This window comes from Taudactylus pleione, unplaced genomic scaffold (assembly GCF_031769625.1).
Source record: "Taudactylus pleione unplaced genomic scaffold, aTauple2 ptg001283l, whole genome shotgun sequence".
Lineage (NCBI taxonomy): Eukaryota > Metazoa > Chordata > Amphibia > Anura > Myobatrachidae > Taudactylus > Taudactylus pleione.
The window spans coordinates 192,882-219,378 of record NW_028285683.1 but is presented as its reverse complement, the minus strand read 5'-3'; the positions used below and the strand labels follow the sequence as shown (position 1 = coordinate 219,378).

At 47.7% G+C, this 26,497-nt stretch overlaps 1 protein-coding gene across 1 annotated transcript in view; it reads left to right on the top strand.

Annotated features, from left to right (window-relative positions):
* The window catches only part of ARHGEF39 (Rho guanine nucleotide exchange factor 39), a gene marked incomplete at its 3' end in the record, with an annotated part of 236,846 nt that overhangs the window by 26,560 nt on the left and 183,789 nt on the right, over window positions 1-26,497 (top strand). The window contains exons 2-3 of the mRNA XM_088462882.1: window positions 11,752-11,902; window positions 23,648-23,742. Of these exons, the coding sequence (XP_088319008.1) occupies window positions 11,756-11,902; window positions 23,648-23,742 (242 nt within the window). The remainder of the gene's footprint in view (window positions 1-11,751; window positions 11,903-23,647; window positions 23,743-26,497) is intronic.

The window sequence follows — 26,497 nt, the reverse complement described above, 5'->3', positions numbered from 1 at the left end:
ATTCCAAGCTGAGAACCCCGGACTGTACCATCTGTGTAGCGGCGAGGGGGGTGTCATATCCCACTGGTCACTGGAAGACTGCGTCTGGATCATTCCCCTATCATCTGGCCGGTGTTCAATGGGACCTGTACCAGATGGCACAGCCGGCGTCATACTCACGGGTCACCCACACATGACCACAGTCCTCCCCTCCCTCCCGGACGAACTGGTGCAGTCCCGAATTCAAGTGAGCTCCGCTGTCCGGAGCGATAACACAGGAACGGAGCTTCCATCCCTCTCTGTCTGAGCCCCACCCAGACGGGTGAGAGTGTGCCCCATTACCCACAGCTTCAGCAGTAGCAGGATAAATCAACATCAGGGGAGGGAGCATCTATGCGGGCTAAAAGGCAGCCATCTTTGTGCACCCAAGTGAAGCCACTATGACTACACCTGCTGGAGGCTCCTACTGAGCCTGCGCAACAAGTTGAAATTTCCTATCTCTATAATGGTGCATTCTTGAGGTAATAGTTTAAAAACTAACTTCCTAATTTACCTGAACCCCAAAAGCACGTACCCTGGCACAATAGCTACCTAAATAAACAAACCCCAAGTCTAAATTCGCCCCCTTACCTGAGTTTTGGTTTCCCAAAAAACCCCCATAAAGAACAGAAGAAAAGTGGTCCTAACTGAGAATGTCAGAAAAAAAGTGACAGACAGAGATTTAGATTACTCCCAAATCCAAAATGTTTTTGCCCTGAAATTTGGCATGCAGCACCGAGCAACAGGTCTACCCGGCCATGGCAGATTTCAGCTCCGTAGCGCCAACAGCTTTTGAGGTGTAGCCCCTTAAACACCCCTGGAATTCTCTATGGAGAAATCAGTTTCTTAGATGCTGCCTTAATACAAGGGCACGACTGTGCCTATGTATATACACCACTGTGCCCTTATAATATATGCTAATATACATACATCATCATATATATATTCTTGTGTCCTCACTTGTTTATGCACTTTGTAAGGCACTGCGGAACCCTTGTGGCGCCATATAAATAAAGGATAATAATAATAATATACACAACTGTGCCTATGTATATACATCACTGTGCCCTTATAATATATTTCAATATTTCTGAGGTCTGTCCCATATTTTGGCAACGGGTTCCAGATGCTTACATAAGCATAAGACAGGACCAGTATATTGCTCCCTGTTAGTATCCTATATATACTCGTGGTTGCTTTGTACACAGTGCGCTATTATGCGTCATTTACCCTGTATACATGTCTGACAAGGGAAATGGACACATGCCTGTACTTATGTCGCAATCTTGCAGATTATGTACTGCAGCTTTCAGTGAGGAGGATGTGGTTCAGGATGGGTTATGTATGAGATGTTATAAACTGCCATGTGCCTCAAACCCCCCCGACATCAGTACACGAGCCCCCTTGGGCATTTTTTTCTCAGATGCTGGCCTCCATTGTGGACCGCCTGGCGGTCCCGGCTGTTGGTCCTCCCATGGGGGTACACAGCAGCCCGTCCCTCACAGGGACTAATGCAGATTATGCAAACCCCTCCTGTACCACAGCAGGCGGTTATTCCCACAGTGGGATTATTACAGGGTGGTCCTCCACCATGGGTGGATGTGTTCTGTACCTCAGTACAGAGTCTGGCTACGACCTCTTCGGCCATTCAGACCATGTTGCAGAGTGAGAAACCTGTACGACCAGCTAAGCGTCCTGTTATGTCATCTCAATCCACACAGCTGTCAGAATCTGAGATGTCGTCTGATGACGGAGAGGTGGCTGATGCCTCTAACCCTGACTCCCCTCGGCTAGAGGCGGAGCCCAAGTCAAGGATTAATATTCCTGCTTTGGTGAGTGCGGTCAGATACGCGTTGGTTATAGAGGATGACGTACCAGCCCTTAAATCCAAACACCACCTGTTTAAACAGATAAAGATGTCTTTCCTCTATCAGATCAGCTGGTGGATCACATGGCTGAGGCCTGGCAATCGCCTGGTAAGCGGTATCAACCTCAAACGTTTTACCTCATGTTAACCACCCCCTGCGGTGGATTCACACGTTACAAGATTAATTAAAAGTGCAACGTTACCTTTGCCTTCCATCTCTTCCTTAAAGGATCCTACGGATAGGAAGGTGGAAACTTGCCTAAAGTCTATATACTCTCTTTCAGGAGCTGTTGCCCGGCCTTCCAGGCCTATCTCCTGGGTAGCTAAGGCTATAGAGAGTTTGGCTGATGCACTTGAGGGACTCCTTGGAAGTTCCAGAGAATCAGATGTCACTGGTCGGCCATATTATCGATGCGGCTGCATATATCGGCGAGGCCGCTCTGGATGCTAATCTACTGACATCTAGGGTCTCGGCTGCAACCGTGTCTGCTCGCCATTCTCTGTGGCTACGCTATAGTAGTGTGGATGGCAATTCTAAGAAAGGCCTGGCCTATAATGAGGAGATTTTGTTTGGTCCAGACCTGGACAAGATTGTTGACACGTTTGCCAAATCCAAATCTGCATTTCTGCCCTCAGCATCTGCTTCTGCAAAGTCTCGAAGCTCCTCCTTTCAGTCCTTTTGTACCCAAGGAAAATCCAAAGGGCAGTCCTTCCCTAGGCAGTCCGCTGCCAAGCCTAAGAAACAGGCCTGGAGCACAAGATGCCCGGGCTCCAAACCGGAGGATAAACCCGCAGCCTGACGGGGCGACCCCAAGGTGGGAGGTCAACTTCAGTTCTCCCAGTGCTGGTGTGAAACCACCAAGGATGCTTGGGTAAGAGAAGTAGTATCTCAGGGGTATGCCCTCTCATTCCTTTGAAGGCCTCCCCACCAATTTTTCTGCACAGGCCCTCCTTCTGACAAGACCAAGGCCTTGCATATTCAGAAAAGCATACAGTCCTTGCTGCAGGAAGGTGTAATTGTACCAGTTCCTCTATCTCAACGAGGAACTGGATGATATTCTACTTTCTGGTTCAGAAACCAAATGGGTCTCATCGGCCTATCCTCAACCTCAAATGTATGAACAGGTTCCTTAGGGTGCCCAGGTTCAGGATGAAAACCTTACGATCCATCATACTGGCTCTGGAACCTGGGGATAACATAGTATCACTGGACATTCAGGATGCATACCTACATGTTCCCATAACGCTTTCTCACCAGCGTTATCTGTGGTTTGCCATACTGCAATGACACCTCCAGTTTCGGGCGCTGCCCTTTGGCCTATGCATGGCTCCAAGGGTATTTACCAAAATTATGGCTGTTATGGCAGCCCACCTTACGGATTCAGGGTATCCGGCTCCTACCAAATCTGGACGACCTCCTCTTGTTGGCGAGTTCTCCAGATGTGCTTCACCACAACCTGCAACTGACAGTTGCTTGTCTACAGGTACATGGGTGGTTAATCAATTGGAAAAAATACTCCCTAATTTCCTCACTGAGGATGGTTCATTTGGGAGCCCTTCTAGACTCTCACCAGCAGAGACTTTCTAACTCCAGAAAAGATCTCCACGCTGCCACTGCTGTCTCCAAGTCACTGGGTGCCAGTCCACTCGGGAATGCAGGTTCTGGGCTCCATGGTGTCCACATTCGACATGGTGGAATATGCTCAGTTCCACTCCAGGCCACTGCAGGGGCTGATCCTCTCCAGGTAGAATTGGTTACTCCACCGGATCAGAGCTCAGACGATGGTACTCTCTCCGGAGGTACGTCTGTCCCGCTCTTGGTGACTACACACATCTCATCTAAACAAGGGTCGCCCCTTTTGGATCCCAGACTGGATGCTCCTAACAACGGACGCCAGTCTCCAGGGAGGCGGTGCCGTGACTGGCTCACGCTCTCTTTTTCAGGGCCGGAGGACAAGGCATCCCTGCCCATCAACATATTGTAACTTCGGGCTGTGTACAGGGTCCTCATAATGGCAGGGCACATTCTTCACGGAAAGCCTGTGCAGGTTCAGTCTGACAACGCCACCACAGTGGCTTACATCAGCCATCAAGGAGGCACTCGAAGTCTGGCAGCAATGACAGAAGTGTCACGCATTCTGACGTAGGCTGAATCTCCACTCCTGGCCATTTCGGCAGTGTTCGTTCCAGGAGTTCTCAATTGGGAAGCGGACTTGCTCAGCCGTCACGACGTGCATCCAGGGGAATGGTCTCTTCACCAAGAGGTGTTTCAACTAGTGGACAAATTGGTTCTCCCAGAGGTGGACCTCATGGCCTCCCAACACAAATACAAGTTACCAGTGTACGGGACCAGGACAAGAGATGCAGAAGAAAGCCTTGCGGATGCTCTGTCAGTGAAATGGACCTTCCGGTTTGCGTACCTATTTCCTCCAGTCTCTGGTTCTTCGGAGGTTTAAGCAAGGCTGCGGCACTGTCCTGCTGGTGGCTCCAGCTTGTCCCAGACGTCATTGGTGCTCAGATCTTCGGAGTTTCTCCATAGACACTGCATTTCTGCTGCCTCATCGTCTGGACCTGTAGTCTCTGGGTCCTTGCCTTTATCCGGACCTGGATCGTCTGTCTTTGACGGCGTGGCTCTTGAGACATCCCTCCTAAGGTCCAAAGGTTTCTCTAGTTATATCATCAACACGATGCTTAGAGAGCGTAAAAATGCCTCTGCCAGGATCTACCACAGAGTGTGGCATACATATTTCCAGTGGTGTCAAGAGCTTACGACCCTCAGGTGTTTCGAATTTCCAGAATACTGGCATTCCTTCAAGTTGGATTGGAGCTTGACCTACGCCTGGCCTCGTTGAAAGTGCATGTCTCTGCACTGTCCGTGTGGTTCTAACGTAGAATTGCTCCGCTTCTGTGTATACACACCTTCCTCCAGGGTGTCCTCCGGAATCAACCTCCCTTTGTTCCACCAGTGGTTCCTTTGGGATTTGGCAATAGTTCTTCCGGTCCTCCATTTGAACCACTAGATTCAGTGGATCTTCAGTGGTTAACAGCGAAGACTCTTTTTCTTCTTGCTATTGCATCTGCCAGAAGGGTGTCAGAATTGGGAGCGCTCTCCTGTCCTCCTTTTCTGATATTTCACCAGGATAGGGCGGTACTTCGTACTCGCCCTGAGTTCCTTCCTAAGGTGGTTTCTAGTTTCCATATTAATCAGGAAATTATTGTACCGGCCTTTCTATCACCAGACCTCTCGGTAGGTGAGGCCTCCTTGGAAGTGGTCCGCGCCCACAGGATTTATGTGGACCGTACCAGCTCTCTTCTGAAATCAGACTCCTTGTTTGTGCTCTATGGATTTCACATGAAGGGATGGCCAGCCAATAAGCAAACATTGGCTACATGGCTTCGTATGACTATCTCAGAGGCTAACACACAGACAGGCTTCTGTTAAGGCTCGGTCTGTGGGTCCCTCATGGGCAGCTTGCCGTGGCACCTCGGCTGTTCTTTGTAAGGCGGCCACGTGGTCTTATGTCCAGATCTTTCTGAGGATTTATGCATTTGATACCTTCGCTCTCTGGATGCTTCCTTTGGGCGCCGGATTCTCCTGTCAGCGCAGGAGCGTCCCCACCCTTCAAAGGACTTGCTTTGGGACATCCCCAAGGTCTCCCTGTGGAGCCTATGGACCCTAAAGAAGAAAATGAGCATTATGGTTAGAACTTGCCTTTTGTTAACTCTTTTTCTGAGGTCCATAGGGTCCACATGGCACCCGCCCTGACGCACCTGGCTTTATATGGGCTATGTTGCTGGTCACCGGTTTTCTGTCTCCTTCTGTGTGAGAATGTGATTCTTGAGTGTACCAGTCTTCTCTCTTATCCTCCTCCGGCCTTTGGCTTCTTACCAGCTGAGTTGCCTCCGGGGCGGGGTATAAGGAGAGTGGACCCAGTGCATCCTGGTAGCTGAAAAGCTTTAACTGTGTGGTGCCCGGATTGGTTCCCATCACCTACACCCCAAGGCCTCCCTGTCGACCCTATGGATTTCGAAGAAAGAGAGTTAACAAAGGTAAGTACTTACCATAACTCTAATTTTTGGCTTCTTTGTGGGTTGGGAAGCGAAAACTGGCTTCCTTTATTATCCCATACACTGACACCACTTGTGGTAAGGATGCCTTATAGTCGAAGTACGCACACTGCTTCTGGGCTTGTGCACCACGGTTTATTATGTTAGGATGACCATAGACCAGTCAGCATTACAAAGTTCATGCTCACACGAGCCATTGACAGAGTTTCTCAGGTTCACACAGTAACACATTCCCTTCCCTCACTACACATATAGGGGAGTCACACCAACTGCCAGTGATGTTTGGCAGCAGTTGGGGTGACAGTTGGTGTTTGAATATGACCTGTGCTGCAGCCACGATGAGACAGTCAGGACATTGCACAGGGGGAGGAAACATTTTAGCACTTCTCTCCCCCTTAGGAGTCGAATTTCGAAAATCCCCTCTTAGGGCCGTATTCAATTGGCTGCGAAAAGTCTGCTAAGTTTTGCCTGTCGGACTTTCTGCCTACATTGTGTGTTTTATACGAAAAGTCATTTTGTGCGCGCGACCGCTTTTAACCAAATTCAGTTCCAAAGGATGCGAAAACGGGACCCGACGAAACTCAAACAGGCAAAGTGCTGGCAGTTTTGGGGAAATCAGCCTGACACCCCCCAAAAGATGGACTGACATGGAGGATCACTATATATGACATGGAGGACCCCCGAATAGCCCTGCTGAAGGTATTTGAGGTGCTTAAATGCTCTCAATAGCTGCTATTTAGGTCTTTGCACAAGTGGTGAAGAATATCATTTAGCAGGTTTTTTTTAGCAAAAGTGAGTAGTCCCAGCAAATTTGGGGTACATGATAATGGGTGCAAGCATGATTAAAATCGCTAAACTGAGGTTTTAAAAAACGCACCTTCAGCAAAAACCTGCAATCAAAAAGACACCTGGGCAATGCTTGGGGGACCCCCTGGAGTCTATTTCGCTAGCTTTTAAGTTTGTCCCCCAACTTTGTTTTTTCGCCCCCAATACAAAAGTACTTTTTTGGGGTGATCTAAAGTTTTTTTTTTTTTTTGGTTTTTTTACGCAGTTTACCTTTGGGGGGGCTGTCCCAAGGCTGCAGGGGTGTTCCCGCAACGTTGCACCCCAAACCTCCAATTCTGCACTTTTTTCGCCAGCATTCAGAGGCAAATCTTTTCCGCTGGTTACAAGGTGCAGACTTTTCACACAGGCGAAAAGTCTTTTGAATTGAATATGGGGATAAGTTTCCACCTGGCGAAATGAAGTCATTGTCAAAAACTTTTTGCCGAAAAGGCTTATCGCGGCTAAATGAACACGGCCCTTAGTGGGCACCTACGTCATGGAAGGAATATTCTCCCCAATTTTCATGTTCCTAGAACCAGGGGTTTGGCTGGGCGTTGATCAGTCAGTGAGTCAGGACATTTGATTTTATATATAGAAAGTCGTAAATCCACTGCACTCGCCCCTTCTAGTAAATCCACCTGCCCTCACCATTCTCAGGCCTGGGGTGCGCCATGGCATGTGACCACATTGCTTAAATAAATAAAAACACAAAACTCGGCACTCTATCATAAGATCACTCCCTATGGTACATAAATAATGCGGTTTTGATTCATGGGGTGGAATTCAAATGTTTTGCCGCCCTACGCAGCTGATAGGAGCTATTCAATTGTTGCTGCGATCAGCTGCTGGCGCTCCAGGGGGGTGCGATCTGAAATGAGCAAAAAGTGACCTGTTTGGGCGCCCAAACTGCACTTTTCACGATTGCGCCCAGCACTTTGGTCGGGGTAGCCGTTTTACATGGCTAAACCTGACCTCTATGGGCGTGATAACAGACATCAATCGAATAGCGCCCCGCGATCTCCGCTTTAGACGGGAGCTCGGCCGTGCTAAAACAATTGAATACCGCCCACTGATTGATCAATGCATTTAAGCCTGCAGCCCACATCACAGGACGCCATGTCTCTGCAGGTACTTCACTATCGGTCGTACTTATGAAAACCTGGTGACTGCTGTCACTGAAGACATAACTCTTTTACAGCTCACCTGCTACAGGTGAGACAATCGGCAAACATACACAGGGGTGTATGAGAGCTGTGATCACCAATACAGTATGGTAATTCCAAATTTACCAAATAAATAGTTATAAATCCACTGCACTTGCCACTGCTAGATTTGGGGTTCAAACCTGCACTCACCATTCACAGGCCTGGGGTGCGAAGTGGCATGTGACACATTGCCTAAATAAAACCAAAACTCAGCACTCGCCATAGTACATAAATAATGGGGTTTAATTTATGATCATGAAGACAGTGTTGAATAACGCTGCACTGAAACGTTGATAATGCTCTGCTATTTGTGTGTGTGTGTGTATATGTATGTATGTATATATATAATATATATGACAAGCACCTTATAGTGTAATATGATCAGCAAGCTTGGCACACTGCACAATATGTATATACGTACCGCATTGCCCTAATTAATAGACATGTAGTTGTGTATCTTTATAGTGAGGACATAGCAGCCACTGCAGTCGGTATATAACCTCTTAGCTCCAACAACCAGAAATAAAGGTAACAGGCTGCTCTCATAGTATAGTACAGGGGTTCCCAAACTTCTTTGAATCACGGCGCCCTACAGTATCCACATTTCTTTCTTGGCATGGCTATTATGATTTGCCACCTGCTAGGTTATGTTTGTCCATAGTCATGACTGGCGGCCATCAGATTTGGTTTTCCCTGTCACACTGACTATTAATAATTTAATTTGCTACTGGACCACCAACTGGTGGCACCCCTGCAAATACCCTGCGGCACCCGAGGGTGCCACAGCACCCAGGTTGGGAACCACTGTTGTATATTAACACACTTTATTTCAGCATCACAAACGCACATAAAGGCAGTTAATTACATTTGGATAAAATCAAAACATTTTACCCAAACGGATTTATATATTGTGCAGCGTGCCAAGTTTTCTGATCATATTACACTATAAGGCGCTTGTTCTCACCCTCTTTTTCATAAATTCTCGGATCTTGCAACAACGTTCTGATCGGAGAACATTGAACTGCCACCGGGATCCCGGGAATATAGTTGAACAGACTGATCCTTCAAAGAAAACTTATACAGAAATCCTGTGGGCCGAGCGCTGTTTGGTACCATATTCCAATATATATAGATAGATATGTAGCGTTCTCGCTAGGCTGTTTTAGCAGGGTGCGGCACCCTGCCCTCACAGGCTGCGGGTGCAGTCTTCACCCGCGGGACGCAGTGTCCCGCGGGTGGAGAAATGTGCAGTGACCCGGTCACCGCCGGAGAATAGACGCCGGGCGCATGCGCCCGGCATCTGTTCTACCTGTCTGCAGCGCTTGTGGGGCTGCCCGGCATGTCCATAAGTGCCGGGCATGCCCCCAAGTATGATGAAAAAGGGGACGCGTCTTATAGACACGCCCCCTTTTCTCCCGCGCGCACAAAGTTGCCCTCTCTAGCTCCGGCACCCTGCCTGCCGCCGGAGCTAGAGTGAACACTAGATATGCCCAGCTGCATAGTTGCCTGTAGTGCAGCGAATCATAGGATTGAATGGATTTGCACTGCCGCGATCAGGGACATGCCACAGCGTATTGTGGCACATGGAGTGATGCGTGCACATGTGTAGCGCGGTCAGCCACAATGAACTTGGGCGCATCTGTGTGTGTGTGTATATGTGTGTATATATATATATATATATATATATATAGCTATAGCTCATGGAAGACATTATCATCCGCCTTGGACAGCGCAGTGGAAAACTGCTGGTGCTTAATGATCGTGACCAGAATTGTCTGTGGTAACAACCAAGCAACACTGTCTCAAATCCCATCTACATTCAGTGCAGGAGGTACCAGTTGCATATCCAGCCGCTCATTGCAGCGTTCTCTACCTTCCATGGGATATATGGGAGCAGAATACCCACCAGAGTGCCCCTGTAAACTCTATGACACTGGATACAGCACCTCGCCTGGGCTTGTGATGTCGCAAATTAGAACCTGGAGGTCTGGCAAGATGTGGCGTGGTCTGATGAGTCTCCGTTCCAGTTGTTTCGGGCTGATGTTGGGGTCCAGGTGTGGCACAACACCCATGAGGCCATGGACCCCAATTGTTAACAAGGCACCGTGCAGGCTGGTGGTTCCATAATGTTGTTTAGAGTGTTCACGTGGCATGAGTTTGGGTCAGCAGGTCCACCTGAGTACGTCATTGATTGGTAACCGCTATGTTGCATGGCTTAATGACCCTTTGCAGCTTTATGGGCTCCCACGATGATGGAATATTGCAGCAGGATAATGCACCGTGCCATCTCTTCCAGGTTGTCCAGAATTGGTTCAAGGAGCATTCTGGAGAGTTACGATTGGTGTGGCCACAACGTTGGCCTCACATGAACCCAATGAAGCATTTTATGTGATGTGGTTGAGAGGTCCATTCTCACCCAAGATCCTGCACCTACAATTATCAGGGAGCCTTGGAGTGCTGTCCAGGCGGCATGGCTTACATTTCTCCAGAGTTCTTCTGTCTACTTTTCGAGTTGCTGCACTTTGCTGGGCTAGATGGAGACCTACACTATACTAGTAGCATTCCCACTCAGCTGTTTTAGCAGGGCGCCGCTCTCTGCACGATTTTTACATGTCCGTTTTGGAGTGCAGTGTAGGAATCCAGAGCAGGACAACATTGAGAGCAGGCGCAGCGAAGGGCCAGGTGCCCGGCTACAAACGGAGACAGGTCGCACACCACTCAAAGAAAAGGGAGGTCTATGGTACTCCTCAATATCAATGACTCGGTGGGTGCCTGCGGCCATGGCACGCCACTTCCTCACGACCCGGCAGCCTTGTACATGGTGCTATTTGGGTCACACACTGCCGACACGCTGCTCCCATCAACCTGTGAGTCTGCCGCTGCCTAACTTATTATTCCTGCAGTGTGCGGCCTCAGATTGCGTTCTGAATTGGAACTGTCCCGCTCACACTTCCCGAATCCAGTTGGGAGCCGCTGACTATCAGCACATAGAGCTCCCTGATACAGCCAGTGCACAGGGCCTCCTACACAGAAAGCTGGCAGGAGCTAGAAAGATTTTTGGGTGTCCCCCTCTCAAGTATTACCTGCACCCCAGGACCCTACAATAAATGCACCTAAAGTAAGCTGGCAGACGTAAGTGGCCTTTCACTGCAGCTTTTATATAACTACAGGAGATTGCTATTTAGGATCCTTCTGTGTGGCATACTATGTATTGGGGGTCCTACTTATGGTCTTACTATGAATTGGGGGTCCTACTTATGGTCTTACTATGAATTGGGGGTCCTACTTATGGTCTTACTATGTATTGGGGGGTCCTACTTATGGTCTTACTATGTATTCGGAGATCCTACGTATGGTCTTACTATGAATTGGGGGTCCCACTGTGTGGCTTATTAAGAATTGGTTGCCCTGGTCTCTGGCATGCTATGAATTGGGGGCCCTGCTGTGTGGCCCAGGCCTGGTTGGTGGGGTGGGGTGGGCAGTGATATCGCTCCAGGCCTACTGGCGCTCTGTGAGTGTAATTGTGGCTACTTCCCACATATCATATATAACCAGATAATACATCAGTGTAGTAGTAAATGTTACTTTAATGACCCGAATGATTTTCTGCACAACGATATACAAGCAATTTATTTGTGGCACTTTACTTCACTTTCGTCTGATTCCATTGTTTGCTTTATTTATATATGTATGTATGTATATATATATATCTGTGAAACATTCATTTTAGCATGTATAATGAAGTGACAGCCTCTTACATGTTTGCAGGAGGATGATGATGAAACCAGACCGTGGTCGCGGTGGGAATACCAGTGTGGAAGAGCAACGACAACGCTGGGAGCGGAAGAGAAGCCGCACAGCACAAGAGCTTCTAACGACAGAGCGCCAATATGTGCAGGAGCTGGAGCTAATTACCAAGGTGATGTATACTGTGTGTATGTCTCCTATCACACCTCCTGTACTGTCTGTATACTGTGTGTGTCTCCTATCACACCTCCTGTACAGTCTGTATACTGTGTGTGTTTCCTATCACATCTCCTGTACAGTCTGTATACTGTGTGTGTGTCTCCTATCACACCTCCTGTACTGTCTGTATACTGTGTGTATGTCTCCTATCACACCTCCTGTACAGTCTGTATACTGTGTATGTCTCCTATCACACCTCCTACACAGTATACAGACTGTACAGGAGGTGTGATAGGAGACATACACACAGTATACAGACTGTACAGGAGGTGTGATAGGAGACATACACACAGTATACAGACAGTACAGGAGGTGTGATAGGAGACATACACACAGTATACAGACTGTACAGGAGGTGTGATAGGAGACACACACAGTATACAGACAGTACAGGAGATGTGATAGGAGACATACACACAGTATACAGACTGTACGTCTCCTATCACACCTCCTGTACAGTGTGTATACTGTGTATGTCTCCTATCACACCTCCTGTACTGTCTGTATACTGTGTGTGTGTCTCCTATCACACCTCCTGTACAGTCTGTATACTGTGTGTGTGTCTCCTATCACACCTCCTGTACAGTCTGTATACTGTGTGTGTGTCTCCTATCACACCTCCTGTACTGTCTGTATACTGTGTGTATGTCTCCTATCACACCTCCTGTACAGTCTGTATACTGTGTATGTCTCCTATCACACCTCCTACACAGTATACAGACTGTACAGGAGGTGTGATAGGAGACATACACACAGTATACAGACTGTACAGGAGGTGTGATAGGAGACATACACACAGTATACAGACAGTACAGGAGGTGTGATAGGAGACACACACACAGTATACAGACTGTACAGGAGGTGTGATAGGAGACACACACACAGTATACAGACTGTACAGGAGGTGTGATAGGAGACACACACAGTATACAGACAGTACAGGAGATGTGATAGGAGACATACACACAGTATACAGACTGTACGTCTCCTATCACACCTCCTGTACAGTGTGTATACTGTGTATGTCTCCTATCACACCTCCTGTACTGTCTGTATACTGTGTGTGTGTCTCCTATCACACCTCCTGTACAGTCTGTATACTGTGTGTATGTCTCCTATCACACCTCCTGTACAGTGTGTATACTGTGTATGTCTCCTATCACACCTCCTGTACTGTCTGTATACTGTGTGTGTGTCTCCTATCACACCTCCTGTACAGTCTGTATACTGTGTGTATGTCTCCTATCACACCTCCTGTACAGTGTGTATACTGTGTGTCTCCTATCACACCTCCTGTACTGTCTGTATACTGTGTGTGTGTCTCCTATCACACCTCCTGTACAGTCTGTATACTGTGTGTATGTCTCCTATCACACCTCCTGTACAGTGTGTATACTGTGTATGTCTCCTATCACACCTCCTGTACTGTCTGTATACTGTGTGTGTGTCTCCTATCACACCTCCTGTACAGTCTGTATACTGTGTGTATGTCTCCTATCACACCTCCTGTACAGTCTGTATACTGTGTATGTCTCCTATCACACCTCCTGTACAGTCTGTATACTGTGTGTATGTCTCCTATCACACCTCCTGTACAGTCTGTATACTGTGTGTATGTCTCCTATCACACCTCCTGTATCGCAGGTTGTAGGAATGGTCTGGGCACAGGTACAGACAACACTATATTGTTATATTAGTGTAACCGGAAATAAGTACGCTTTTATTGATAATTATTTCTCAAGAAAACGTGAATATACTAAAAATGTAGGACCGGTGGTGCTCCCCCAGAGTCTGATACGCAACGCAGAGAAAAAGAAGACTCTTTTCTGGGGACACTCTAATAAGTTAAAACTTAACTTTTATTGAGATCCTATTATAAATCTGATCTGACTAACAACATTAATACAGAGTAGAGACAAACATATAACACAACATAATTGGAAAGGAATGTGTATGGTATATCATTTCTCCTTCCAAAGGTCTAATAAATATTCCTTAGCTTCATGAGAAAGGTCACACTGTATATTTATTGTAATAGATTAGTTTATGACAAGCATCTGTATGAATTTATGGAGTTATAATCTGCTTTTGACCACATGTCTGTCGGCAGAGGTGGTCAATGAGTTACCCTCTCCAAATAGAGATGATAGATTTACCTCCCTCTGCTGTCAGTCCCCAGAGATGGAACTGATGAGAGACCAGTGCAGGAAAGAAAGTGTAAGGAGGAAGGTGTTTGTATACATATATTAGTGAGCAGGTGGATTTCTGTATGTTTCTGATATACACAGCAATGTTGCGCAGAGGTATACCTAATAATCCAATTTAAGACGTAGTATTGTCACCAATACACAAAAAGACACAAAATACAAACATATTAGGAGAGCTACATAAGTTCTCCAACATTTGGGGTGAAATATTGTAGCAAGAGTATCTGCTGCGTTTGAAGATATATAATAGTTGCATATATAGAAAATTATAATTGTTGCAAAAATTCAAATTCCAATTAGCAGTTTGTCCTCTAATATCAGAGAAAATCCTCCCTCAATGTGAGCAAAGGCTGATATTATTGTCATACATATCTATTTTGCATTTTAACATGAGAAGTTAAAGATATCTGGCAGACTGGTAAAGAATAGTAGAAAAAGAAAGTCTCTGTTCCATACAGGTCCTGCAGTGCTATCAAGGCATGTGCAAATAATCACAATGAATGCCTAGTAGAAAAACTGCTGGGTGTCCTACTTAGAGACATAGACTCATAATCCTCTTATAGCAGGTACAGTGGAGCGATTCCCTTGGTGAGGATAATCCTCACTATCTGCACAGGATTATAATAGAGAGTATATTACCAGTGGATAGCCATGCCTGTAATCAGCCTTGTGTGAGGGAGCTTGCTTAGCGGAGTAAGGGACCGTGTGCACATTCCGGTAAAGTCCCTTCCTGTAACCTGGACAACGCGCATTTCACCCTGCGGCTTCTTCAAAGTCCGTGTATTGCCCTTGTGGGCTCGCGGCTTTTATCCGGAAGTGTAAACTCCAAATCTGTGTGACTAAACGTCATCCACCTATCAGAGCTCTTATTATGGAAGGAGACTTGTGCGTGCATAATGTCTCAGGATTCCACGTGACTCGGGAGTTACCCCTGTTTGTCATCCCAGAGGGCTGTGTTAGGCTCCATCGACCCTCGGTCTCTGGGAATCGCCTGACTCATCATGTCAAGGGTCGGGGTCTGACTGAGTACGGAGCTGGATGTGTGCTTATCCTCACAGAGGGCTGTATTAGGCTCCATCGACCCTCGGTCTCTGGGAATCCACTGACTCGTCATGTCAAGGGTCGGGGTCTGACTGAATACGGAGCTAGATGTGTGCTTATCCTCACAGAGGGCTGTGTTAGGCTCCATCGACCCTCGGTCTCTGGGAATCCCCTGACTCATCATGTCATGGGTCGGGGTCTGACTGAATACGGAGCTAGATGTGTGCTTATCCTCACAGAGGGCTGTATTAGGCTCCATCGACCCTCGGTCTCTGGGAATCGCCTGACTCATCATGTCAAGGGTCGGGGTCTGACTGAGTACGGAGCTGGATGTGTGCTTATCCTCACAGAGGGCTGTATTAGGCTCCATCGACCCTCGGTCTCTGGGAATCCACTGACTCGTCATGTCAAGGGTCGGGGTCTGACTGAATACGGAGCTAGATGTGTGCTTATCCTCACAGAGGGCTGTGTTAGGCTCCATCGACCCTCGGTCTCTGGGAATCCCCTGACTCATCATGTCATGGGTCGGGGTCTGACTGAATACGGAGCTAGATGTGTGCTTATCCTCACAGAGGGCTGTATTAGGCTCCATCGACCCTCGGTGTCTGGGAATCGCCTGACTCGTCATGTTAAGGGTCGGGGTCTGACTGAGTACGGAGCTAGATGTGTGCTTATCGTCACAGAGGGCTGTGTTAGGCTCCATCGACCCTCGGTCTCTGGGAATCGCCTGACTCGTCATGTCATGGGTCGGGGTTTAGCTAAGTACGGAGCTAGATGTGTGCTTATCCTCACAGAGGGCTGTATTAGGCTCCATCGACCCTCGGTCTCTGGGAATCGCCTGACTCGTCATGTTATGGGTCGGGGTCTGATTGAGTACGGAGTGTGACACAGTTAGGTTAGGGGGTCCCTCTCCTGGGTAGAGGACTCCTTCCTTACACACACACACAGCAGCAGGGAAGCAGCACACCAGTCTGGATGCAAGTGCAAGCTGGTCGGCGCCAGTCTTTATTGTACAATGACAGAAATATAAAGAAAACATAAATATAAATCCTAGCCCTGTCGGGGCACTAACTTCACAGGTAGTTCCCTCACTACCAGAACCTGGCAGGGCCTAATGCCCTCGCCAGCAACAAAGCACAGCACAGTACTCACAAATAGGTTTTTAAAGTGTCTCTGAGCAAACTCCCTGCCTGCTCTCCCAGGTGAGACACTCAGCCCTAAACACACTAGGCTTATATTGGCCACTCTCAGGTGGAAAACTAACAAGCCTGTTACCAGGCTGCAAGAACCAAAACCTGGAGTGGCTGTGGGTGGAGCCCTCCCTCTCCTCTCACCCACAACCCCCCAGGTCCCAAACCGGCTTTTCAAAAAGCCGAAACTCAAGCCTGCTACACTGCAGACTTTCTCCTGGGGGTTTAAAACACAAAAGACAGGAATCTGAGACAAATGTACCTGCCACAGACCACTTTACCAGTGATCCTATCACATATCCCCCCCCTTTGTTTTCGACCTGTGGGGCGGAACAATTGAAGCCCCCAATCAATGAACGCGTGACAACGCGTCAGCTTTGGCCAGCTGGCTTCCTGGCCTGTGTTCCACTGAAAATTTAAAAGTTTGTAACGCCAAGAACCATCTTGTAATTCTCGCATTACTGTCCTTATTTTCAGACATCCACTTCAGAGGGGCATGGTCAGTGATCAATTTGAACTTTCTTCCGACCAAGTAGTACCTGAGAGCCTCTAACGCCCACTTTATGGCCAACGCCTCCTTCTCCACTGTGGCATAGTTTCTCTCATGTACATTCAACTTTCTGCTAAGATAGAAAATAGGGTGTTCCTCACCCTCCTTGTTCTGGGACAGGACCGCTCCTATACCTACTTCTGATGCATTGGTTTGTACTATGAATTCCCTTTCAAAATTAGGAGTCATCAGGACTGGTTGGGAACACAACGCTACTTTCAACTCCTGAAAAGCTTTCTCTGCCTCAGGACTCCATTCTACCATGACTTTTTGTTTGCCTTCGGTCAGGTCAGTCAGTGGGACTGCCATGGTGGCAAAGTTGGGTATAAACCTCCTGTAGTACCCCGTAATTCCCAAGAAGGCTCTCACCTGCTTCTTATTCAGAGGCCATGGCCAGTTTTGTATGGCATCAACTTTATTGAGCTGAGGCTTTATCAGGCCTCTGCCAATGGTGTATCCCAGATATTTTACTTCCTCCATGCCTAGACAACACTTTTTTGGGTTGGCTGTCAAACCTCTCTTTTAGATGGAGTCCAACACTGCTTGTACCCTGGGTAAGTGAGACTGCCAATCAGGACTATGAACGACCACGTCATCCAGATAAGCAGCCGCATACCGTCTATGGGGCCTTAGAATCCTGTCCATCATTCTTTGGAAGGTAGCAGGTGCCCCATGTAGCCCGAAGGGCAACATCTTGTACTGAAACAAGTCCTCTGGCGCTGAAAAAGCTGTCTTTTGTTTGGCGCTGTCGGTTAAAGGTACTTGCCAATACCCTTTGGTTAGGTCAAGAGTGGTTAAATACCTTGCCGTCCCTAGTCTCTCAATCAGTTCATCCACTCTCTTGGCATTGGGTAGGCATCGAATTTTGAAACACTGTTCAACTTTCGGAAGTCATTGCAGAAACGCACACTCCCGTCGGGCTTTGGAATCAACACAATGGGACTTGACCATTCACTATGTGATTCTTCAATAACCCCTAACTCTAGCATATTTTTAATTTCTTTCGACACCGATTCTCTTTGTGCTTCTGGTAACCTATAGGGCTTTAGATTAACTTTAACCCCTGGGTCAGTGATGATGTCATGTTTAATGACCGAGGTTTTCCCAGGTACGTCAGAGAACAGCACCCTATTTCTAACCAGAAACTCCTTGACCTCTTGTTGTTGAATTGCCGACAGGGTTTTTGCCACTGTCACTTCGGGAACTAAGGGCCCTGGACTTACTGGAGGGTCTCGGACGGCCGACAGTACCATTTTATCTTTCCAGGGCTTTAACAGATTTATATGGTATATCTGTTCCGGCTTTCTTTTCCCCGGCTGGTAAACTTTGTAATTGACCTGCCCCACTCTTTCTAAGATTTCAAAGGGCCCTTGCCATTTAGCCAAAAGTTTATTTTCCACAGTGGGAACCAATACTAACACTCTGTCCCCAGGAGCAAAGCTGCGTAACCGAGCATTGCGGTTGTTTACCCTCTGCTGTGCCTGTTGAGCCTGTTCCAGGTGCTCTCTCACTATCGGCACTACCGCAGCAATTCTCTCCTGCATTTGAGAAACATACTCAATCACCGTTTTGTAAGGACTAGACTGCCCCTCCCATGTCTCTTTGGCCATGTCTAGTAACCCCCTTGGGTGTCTCCCATACAACAAGTCGAAGGGTGAAAACCCGGTGGAGGACTGGGGAACTTCTCTTATGGCCAACAATAAATACGGCAATAAGTAGTCCCAATCCCTACCATCCTTGTCGACCACTTTCCTAAGCATGTGTTTTAACGTCTTGTTAAACCTCTCGACCAGCCCATCGGTTTGGGGGTGATAAACCGAAGTTCTTAACTGTTCGATTTTTTGAACAGGCGGCATAACTCTTTCATGACTTTGGACATAAACTGTGTACCCTGGTCAGTTAGTATCTCCTTAGGTATACCCAGCCTGCTAAAGACATGAACTAGCTCTCTGGCAATGGTCTTGGTTGATGTATTGCGCAATGGGATCGCTTCCGGGTACCTGGTAGCGTAATCCATTATGACCAGAATATACTGGTGTCCCCTGGCAGACTTCATTAAGGGTCCAACCAAATCCATAGCTATTCTTTCAAACGGCACCTCTATGATAGGCAATGGGACTAGTGGACCCTTAAAATGTGGCCTGGGAGCATGATACTGACACTCAGGGCAGGATGCGCAAAAGTCAGATACCTCTTTATGAAGCCCGGGCCAGAAAAACCTCTGCTCTGCATTATTCACTCAGTGGTTTTCTCTACCCCTAGATGGCCTGCCGTTATATGACCATGGGCCAGATCCAACACTGTTCTTCTGTAGGCTTTGGGAACTATTAGTTGTTCCACAACATCTTCCCCCTTCTTAGTCACCTGATATAACAAATCCTGCCACATTGCCATGTGGGGATAGGATAAAGGACTATCGGTCTACGGGTTTACCATCAACTACTTTTACATTCTCCCTGGCTTTTACCAAAGTAGGGTCATTCAACTGCTCCACGGCAAAGACCTCTCTTCTGACCTCTAAATCAGGCAGACGATCACCTGGCCCAACAACACTTCCCACCTCAATGGGAGGCACATCAGTTGGCGGGCCACCGTCACGCTCCCCATTCTCTAGTTCGCCAATCATAGTAGAAAAAGGGAATAACTCTGACTCAGAAGAAACTCCCTCCTCCACTACATCGACAACCTTCTCAAATGGATCGGGGTTGTTCACCTCTGGAACAAAACTGCTTTCCCACAACTTCCAGAAGTGAGCAAAGTCTCTCCCCAATATTGCATCGTACATCAGACCATGTACCAAACCTACAAAAACTATAGCAGAACCACATGGTGTCTCGATGTTCACCTCGGCAGTAACATAATATCGAGTATCCCCATGTATGCAGGTCACACCAACAGTTTTCCCCTCACGCCGCATGGGGTTCACCAGCTCAGCTTTTATAAGTGTCACCAAGCTACCAGGGTCTAACAGTGCATCTACTCGGTTGCCATCTACAGTGAGTACACACATGTGCTTATCAGTCACAGCCTGCCGGTCAGCCGTACAGGCTATCTGTGCAAAGAAAGACCCCCTGCGGTAGACATGAGCAGTATCACATTGCATAGGTACAGTTGTAAGTGCACAATTAGCGGCAATATGGCCAAAGCCACCACATCGGAAACACTGAGTCATATTAATGTCTAGTCGTTTACAGGGCAAGAACCTTCCCGGCCTGGCAGGCCTGTCTCCAGGTTCTACACCATCAGTCTTAGGTACATTCCACCGCCCAGCACCCTTCTCCCCTGGAACAATCTTACCAGTGTCTGTGGCAGTTCGCCGGTGCGCCATCGGGGCTCGGTGGGGCATACTCATCAGCTCCTCAGCCGCCACGTACCTCTCCACCAGCTCGACCAACTGGTCCACGGACTTAGGGTCTGCATGGCTCACCCACTTGCGCAGAGTCACAGGTAATGATCGCAGGTACAGGTCCATCACGACCCTTTCCACGATCTGTGGTCCCGTCAGCGTCTCGGGCTGTAGCCATTTTGAGGACAGATGGACGAGGTCATGCATCTGTGAACGTGGAGGCTTGTCCTTATGGAACTCCCAGCGGTGGACGCATTGGGCACGAACAAAGGTGGTGACTCCCAAGCGAGTTAGGATCTCCTGTTTTAGTTTTTTATAGTCCTTGGCATCAGCCAGGCATAAGTCGAAATATGCTTTTTGTGGCTCCCCAGACAAAAAAGGTGCCACCAGACTTGCCCACTGCTCCTTGGGCCAACTCTCCCTCTCGGCCGTTCTTTCAAATGCGGCGAGATAGGCCTCCACATCATCGCCCGAAGTCATCTTTTGGAGGAAGTGACTGGCTCGTACGGAGTGAGTGGTGGTGGGAGGACCAGTATTAACATCCCTGGGCCGGGCGACCAGGTGCTGTACCACCTCTCTTATGGCCTGGCTGTTTTCCGCTAAGGCCTGGCGGGTTTCCTCAATGGCGACCTGTTGAAGTCTGTTAGTCTCCTGCTGAAGTTTGTTTGTCTCCTGCTGAGCTGCTCCTCCATTTTGTCCTGGGGTGTAGGTTGGAAGCTGAACCTTGCCTCTCTGAGCATTGGCTCTATGGGACTCCAAGGACACAGTGTTATTTCCACACTCACAAATTGGGTGTCTGTCCCTTTAATTTTTAAACGGAAAGTTTTCCTCTCGCTGCAACTTCAGTGTGTGTGGTTGCCCGCATTCTCCTCCGTATTGTGACACAGTTAGGTTAGGGGGTCCCTCTCCTGGGTAGAGGACTCCTTCCTTACACACACACACAGCAGCAGGGAAGCAGCACACCAGTCTGGATGCAAGTACAAGCTGGTCGGCGCCAGTCTTTATTGTACAATGTCAGAAATATAAAGAAAACATAAATATAAATCCTAGCCCTGTCGGGGCACTAACTTCACAGGTAGTTCCCACACTACCAGAACCTGGTAGGGCCTAATGCCCTTGCCAGCAACAAAGCACAGCACAGTACTCACAAATAGGTTTTTCAAGTGTCTCTGAGCAAACTTCCTGCCTGCTCTCCCAGGTGAGACACTCAGCCCTAAACACACTAGGCTTATATTGGCCACTCTCAGGTGGAAAACTAACAAGCCTGTTACCAGGCTGCGAGAACCAAAACCTGGAGTGGCCGTGGGTGGAGCCCTCCCTCTCCTCTCACCCACAACCCCCAGGTCCCAAACCGGCTTTTCAAAAAGCCGAAACTCAAGCCTGCTACACTGCAGACTTTCTCCTGGGGGTTTAGAACACAAAAGACAGGAATCTGGGACAAATGTACCTGCCACAGACCACTTTACCAGTGATCCTAGATGTGTTCTTATCCTCACAGAGGGCTGTGTTAGGCTCCATCGACCCTCGGTCTCTGGGAATCCCCTGACTCATCATGTCATGGGTCGGGGTCTGACTGAATACGGAGCTAGATGTGTGCTTATCCTCACAGAGGGCTGTGTTAGGCTCCATCGACCCTCGGTCTCTGGGAATCCCCTGACTCATCATGTCATGGGTCGGGGTCTGAATACAGAGCTAGATGTGTTCTTATCCTCACAGAGGGCTGTATTAGGCTCCATCGACCCTCGGTCTCTGGGAATCGCCTGACTCGTCATGTCATGGGTCAGGGTCTGACTGAGTACGGAGCTAGATGTGTGCTTATCCTCACAGAGGGCTGTATTAGGCTCCATTGACCCTCGGTCTCTGGGAATCCCCTGACTCGTCATGTCATGGGTCGGGGTCTGACTGAATACGGAGCTAGATGTGTGCTTATCCTCACAGAGGGCTGTATTAGGCTCCATCGACCCTCGGTCTCTGGGAATCACCTGACTCGTCATGTCATGGGTCAGGGTCTGACTGAGTACGGAGCTAGATGTGTGCTTATCCTCACAGAGGGCTGTGTTAGGCTCCATCGACCCTCGGTCTCTGGGAATCCCCTGACTCGTCATGTCATGGGTCGGGGTCTGACTGAATACGGAGCTGGATGTGTGCTTATCCTCACAGAGGGCTGTATTAGGCTCCATCGACCCTCGGTCTCTGGGAATCCCCTGACTCGTCATGTTAAGGGTCGGGGTCTGACTGAGTACGGAGCTGGATGTGTATATTCTGAGGAAAAATAGAGTAAATAAACGGTAATAGTGAAAGTAAAATATATGTTGGATCGTATCCATTGTGACAGATGTTAGCATCCGCAATTCTAATGGACAAATAGATATAAGAACACTATATTATACTATAAGAATAGTGACTATGTCATAAAGATATCTGTGATTATCTCCTATTCCCCAATAAAATAGAGGGGAAAATAAGATGGGGAAAAAAGATTTTTGTGGGGGGAGCCGGTATTATTGCATCCCTATGAATGAACATATTATAGAAATATAAACTACCATTATCAGGGGTAGAGTATATATAAGTAATAATAAGCGGTCATATATGAGAATAAACCTAGTAATTGGCAACCCTAACCCTAGATAGTATAGAGAGGAACCAACTTGAGTGCAAGCTCATTTTATCATATACTTAATGGAAGTACAGTAGATCTGAAACTTTGAATTTAATCTGAATAAAAAAATAATAAATAAACTTGTATATGAAGAGAAATAATAAGATTAATAAGAAATATCTATGTACATAGTATAAAAATTTGTATTTAAATCACAGATAGATTGCTACTTATAGCGTAGTTAAGCAAAAAAAGAAGAGTAGTCCTGGTAGACAATCAAGAAATTAGTGTAAAAAGAACAGTGATTGACAAGAGCAAAGCGCCTGATATGATGAAAGAAGTTATCAGGGACTTAGTCATGACCTGACGGGGGGGGGGGGGGGGGGCAGGCAGTTAATAACACTTATGGGAGCTTTGTGTCATACTTGGGGCATCAATTAGCCTGGGCCTTTAATTTTCTACCGTGACTCTGGCAGGAGAAAAACGAATGTAATACTGTGTGTGTGATGACCTGGGAATCTGCGCAATCGCCGTCCTGGTGATAGTCATTACCTCTGACCTAGTCAGTGCCAAATCGGGAATACCTATTGGGGTCTCTGACACCAGCCCATAAAGGTGCACAGGAAAACCTGCAATGCTCCTGTAGTGTTCCCGTCTGCGCACATTGCCGACAATTGAGTTGTCTTCAGTTGACTTATTTGTCATCTTTTATATCAACACACAGAATCATTTCACCTCTAACGTCTTTCTCTCCTCTTCCAGTATTATGATGAGGTATTCCGAGCGCGTTGTGGAAATCTTAAACTCGCCCAGGAAGGAATCTGTGGCACTATTCCAAGTATAGTGAAAATAAACAGGTGAGAGGGTTGGGTTATGTTTCTCTTGTACAGTGGTGAGAAAAGTGGATGACATGCGTATCGGCCTTAATTAGACGCTCCCTCTTATTATAGTGTGCGCCTATCGTATGCTATTATAGAGTTCGCCTATCGTATGCTATTATAGTGTGCGCCTATCGTATGCTATTGTAGTGTGCGCCTATCGTATGCTGTTGTAGTGGGCGCCTATCGTATGCTGTTGTAGTGGGCGCCTATCGTATGCTGTTGTAGTGGGCGCCTATCGTATGCTGTTGTAGTGGGCGCCTATCGTATGCTGTTGTAGTGGGCGCCTATCGTATGCTGTTGTAGTGGGCGCTCTTCATTTTCCTGCCAGTTCTACATCACACATTAAATTGGCTTCAGATTATTATTCTTTCATAGTAACGATAATCCTGCCTCATACCAAGTCATTTATGGCCCTCTGTGACCTAAATATCAGATCAGAAGCTCAATCTAGGGTAGATTCATTTTATGTGATCACTTTGTCTACAAGCATCCAGTGATAAAGGGAAAAACCATTGCATAATCTGGGCAATCTGTACTTCTTCCGGGTCCATAGGCTCCACAGGGAGTTCTTTGGGGTGTAGGTTGGATCTGGATCCCGGACACCATGCTGTTAAAGCTTTTGCTCCCAGGATGCACTGGTCCTTCCACCCTATACCCCGCCCCAAGCCAGAGACACCTCAGTTATAGTTGGTTCCCGGCCGGAGTCGGGTCACTGTTAACGCAGGGGGTCTGTTTAGCAGCCCCAAAGCTGATTTTATTTTTATGATTGGGATAGTTTTTTCTTGCATCGGAGCACGCAGCAGCAGCAGCAGCAGACTGTCTATAGGACATCTGCGCTGCTGCTCCGTCATCCCGCCGGCCCTGCAACGCCAGTACCGATCTGGGGATCTCGGCAGGACTCTGGGGTCTGCGCTAGCCGACCCCGCGGGACATCCCGGGCTGCGGCTGGAAGTACGGGGATAGGTAAGAGTGGGTCACAGCTTGCGGTGATCCGCATATTAGCAGTCCTACCTCCGGTCTCAGGGGACAGACCGGAGGTGCTGGCTGTGGTTCCAGGCACACAATACCCTGCGCTCTACTAGACCACCAGGGACTTGTAGTTGGTGAGGGAGCCAGCATCCTGGGGGTTAATTGCCAGCCAGGGGAGACAGCCTTCCCTGTTTAGCAGCTTCTCCCCTAAGCTCAGCGCACCCTTCCAGTGAGGTCTGGTTTTGCTGAGCTGTTTCCTCCTGCGGATACGCCCCTTCTAAGGTCTCCGGCGGATATTTTCTCTTGGTGCATCGCAGCTCTCTCAGGACAGCGTATGGTCCAATCCCCCTGCGTACGTCTCCCTTGGGTCAGTGTATGCAGCACTATAGCCTTCCCAGACACTGAATCTGGGCAGTTGATGGTAGTGCCAATATGCAATATAATTCAGAATTATATGTGACTTATGCTAGCGCTAACTGTCTGTCTTTTCTCTCATCTGTCAGTATATAGCTATCCCTTTCGTTTACTACCAGCCCTAACCGGTGTAGTTAGTTTGGTTCTTTGACCTCACATATAGATTACAGTATTTGCAAGTCTGTCACATACGGTTGTGTGCTGCACGGTGCCATATTATTGGACCAGAGAGTTGCATATGTTGTGAGTGGGGTCTGAAAGCTATTCCTAGCGGTGGTCAGGTCCAGTATAATTTATATCTCATAGAGAAAAAAACCTTACGGTTTCACATGTCCCATTGAGCCTGCTTAGACATGATCTGAAAATTCACAAAACCTATTGAATTTCTGCCACTCAAACTCCAAAAAGCAATGAAATTACGATCATGAAGGCTGACTCCTTAATGGACGTGTTCCTTGCTTAATACAGATATGGTATGCCATCACACCATGTGGTTAACTGCAGATTCAGTACTCTCACAGAATGAGATTACTGTCACTCACAAAATGGTGGAGCTGCTAATTCTCAGAATTGTGTGCTCATTGGAATACACACATGCAGTCTATGCAACTGAGGTCACAGCAGGTATGTGGCTCCCACATCCCTCTCAGTGCCCACAATCTTCCCATTTGATCACCAAAACAATCTCACTGGCTTCCAACATCCTTCTCACTGCGTACATTTATCTAATTTAGAATACACATTCAGCTCCCTTATTTTTAAAAATATCATACTCTGTCTATGCATGTACACTTTCTTCCCCTATATGCCTATATACCACGACGAGCCGTGTGATGTTCCTTCCCATTGGACACAACAACATTATGTGACTACTAGCGTCACATGAATATTCCGACCCCACCGATATGACACGCTTCTCCATGTTAACTGTAGCTTCCCACACGGCCCGGCCTCGCACCACCACATTGGACACCATAACCATGTGACACTACGTCACAATGGAGAACCCGACCCCACTGTTATGACGCGCGTCTCCATGGCTGAGCCAGCTTCCCACGCAGCCGGGCCTCGCACCACCTCATTGACCACCAACACACATATGTGACACTCGTCATTATTAACATCAATCCCACCCCCTCTACCTGTTAGGATTCACAGAACCACCCACACAATCACTTTTGATAGGTCAATCATCCACACGTGACATCTGACACACCCATCAACCCCCTTTTAAATCACCGCAATTCCAACAGTTCAGTAACTCCTTGATAAAGGCCCTAGTGACACAGTGGAGAGCAGCACCTCACACTCACCACCGCTACAGAAGGCTTTATTGACTTAACCTGTT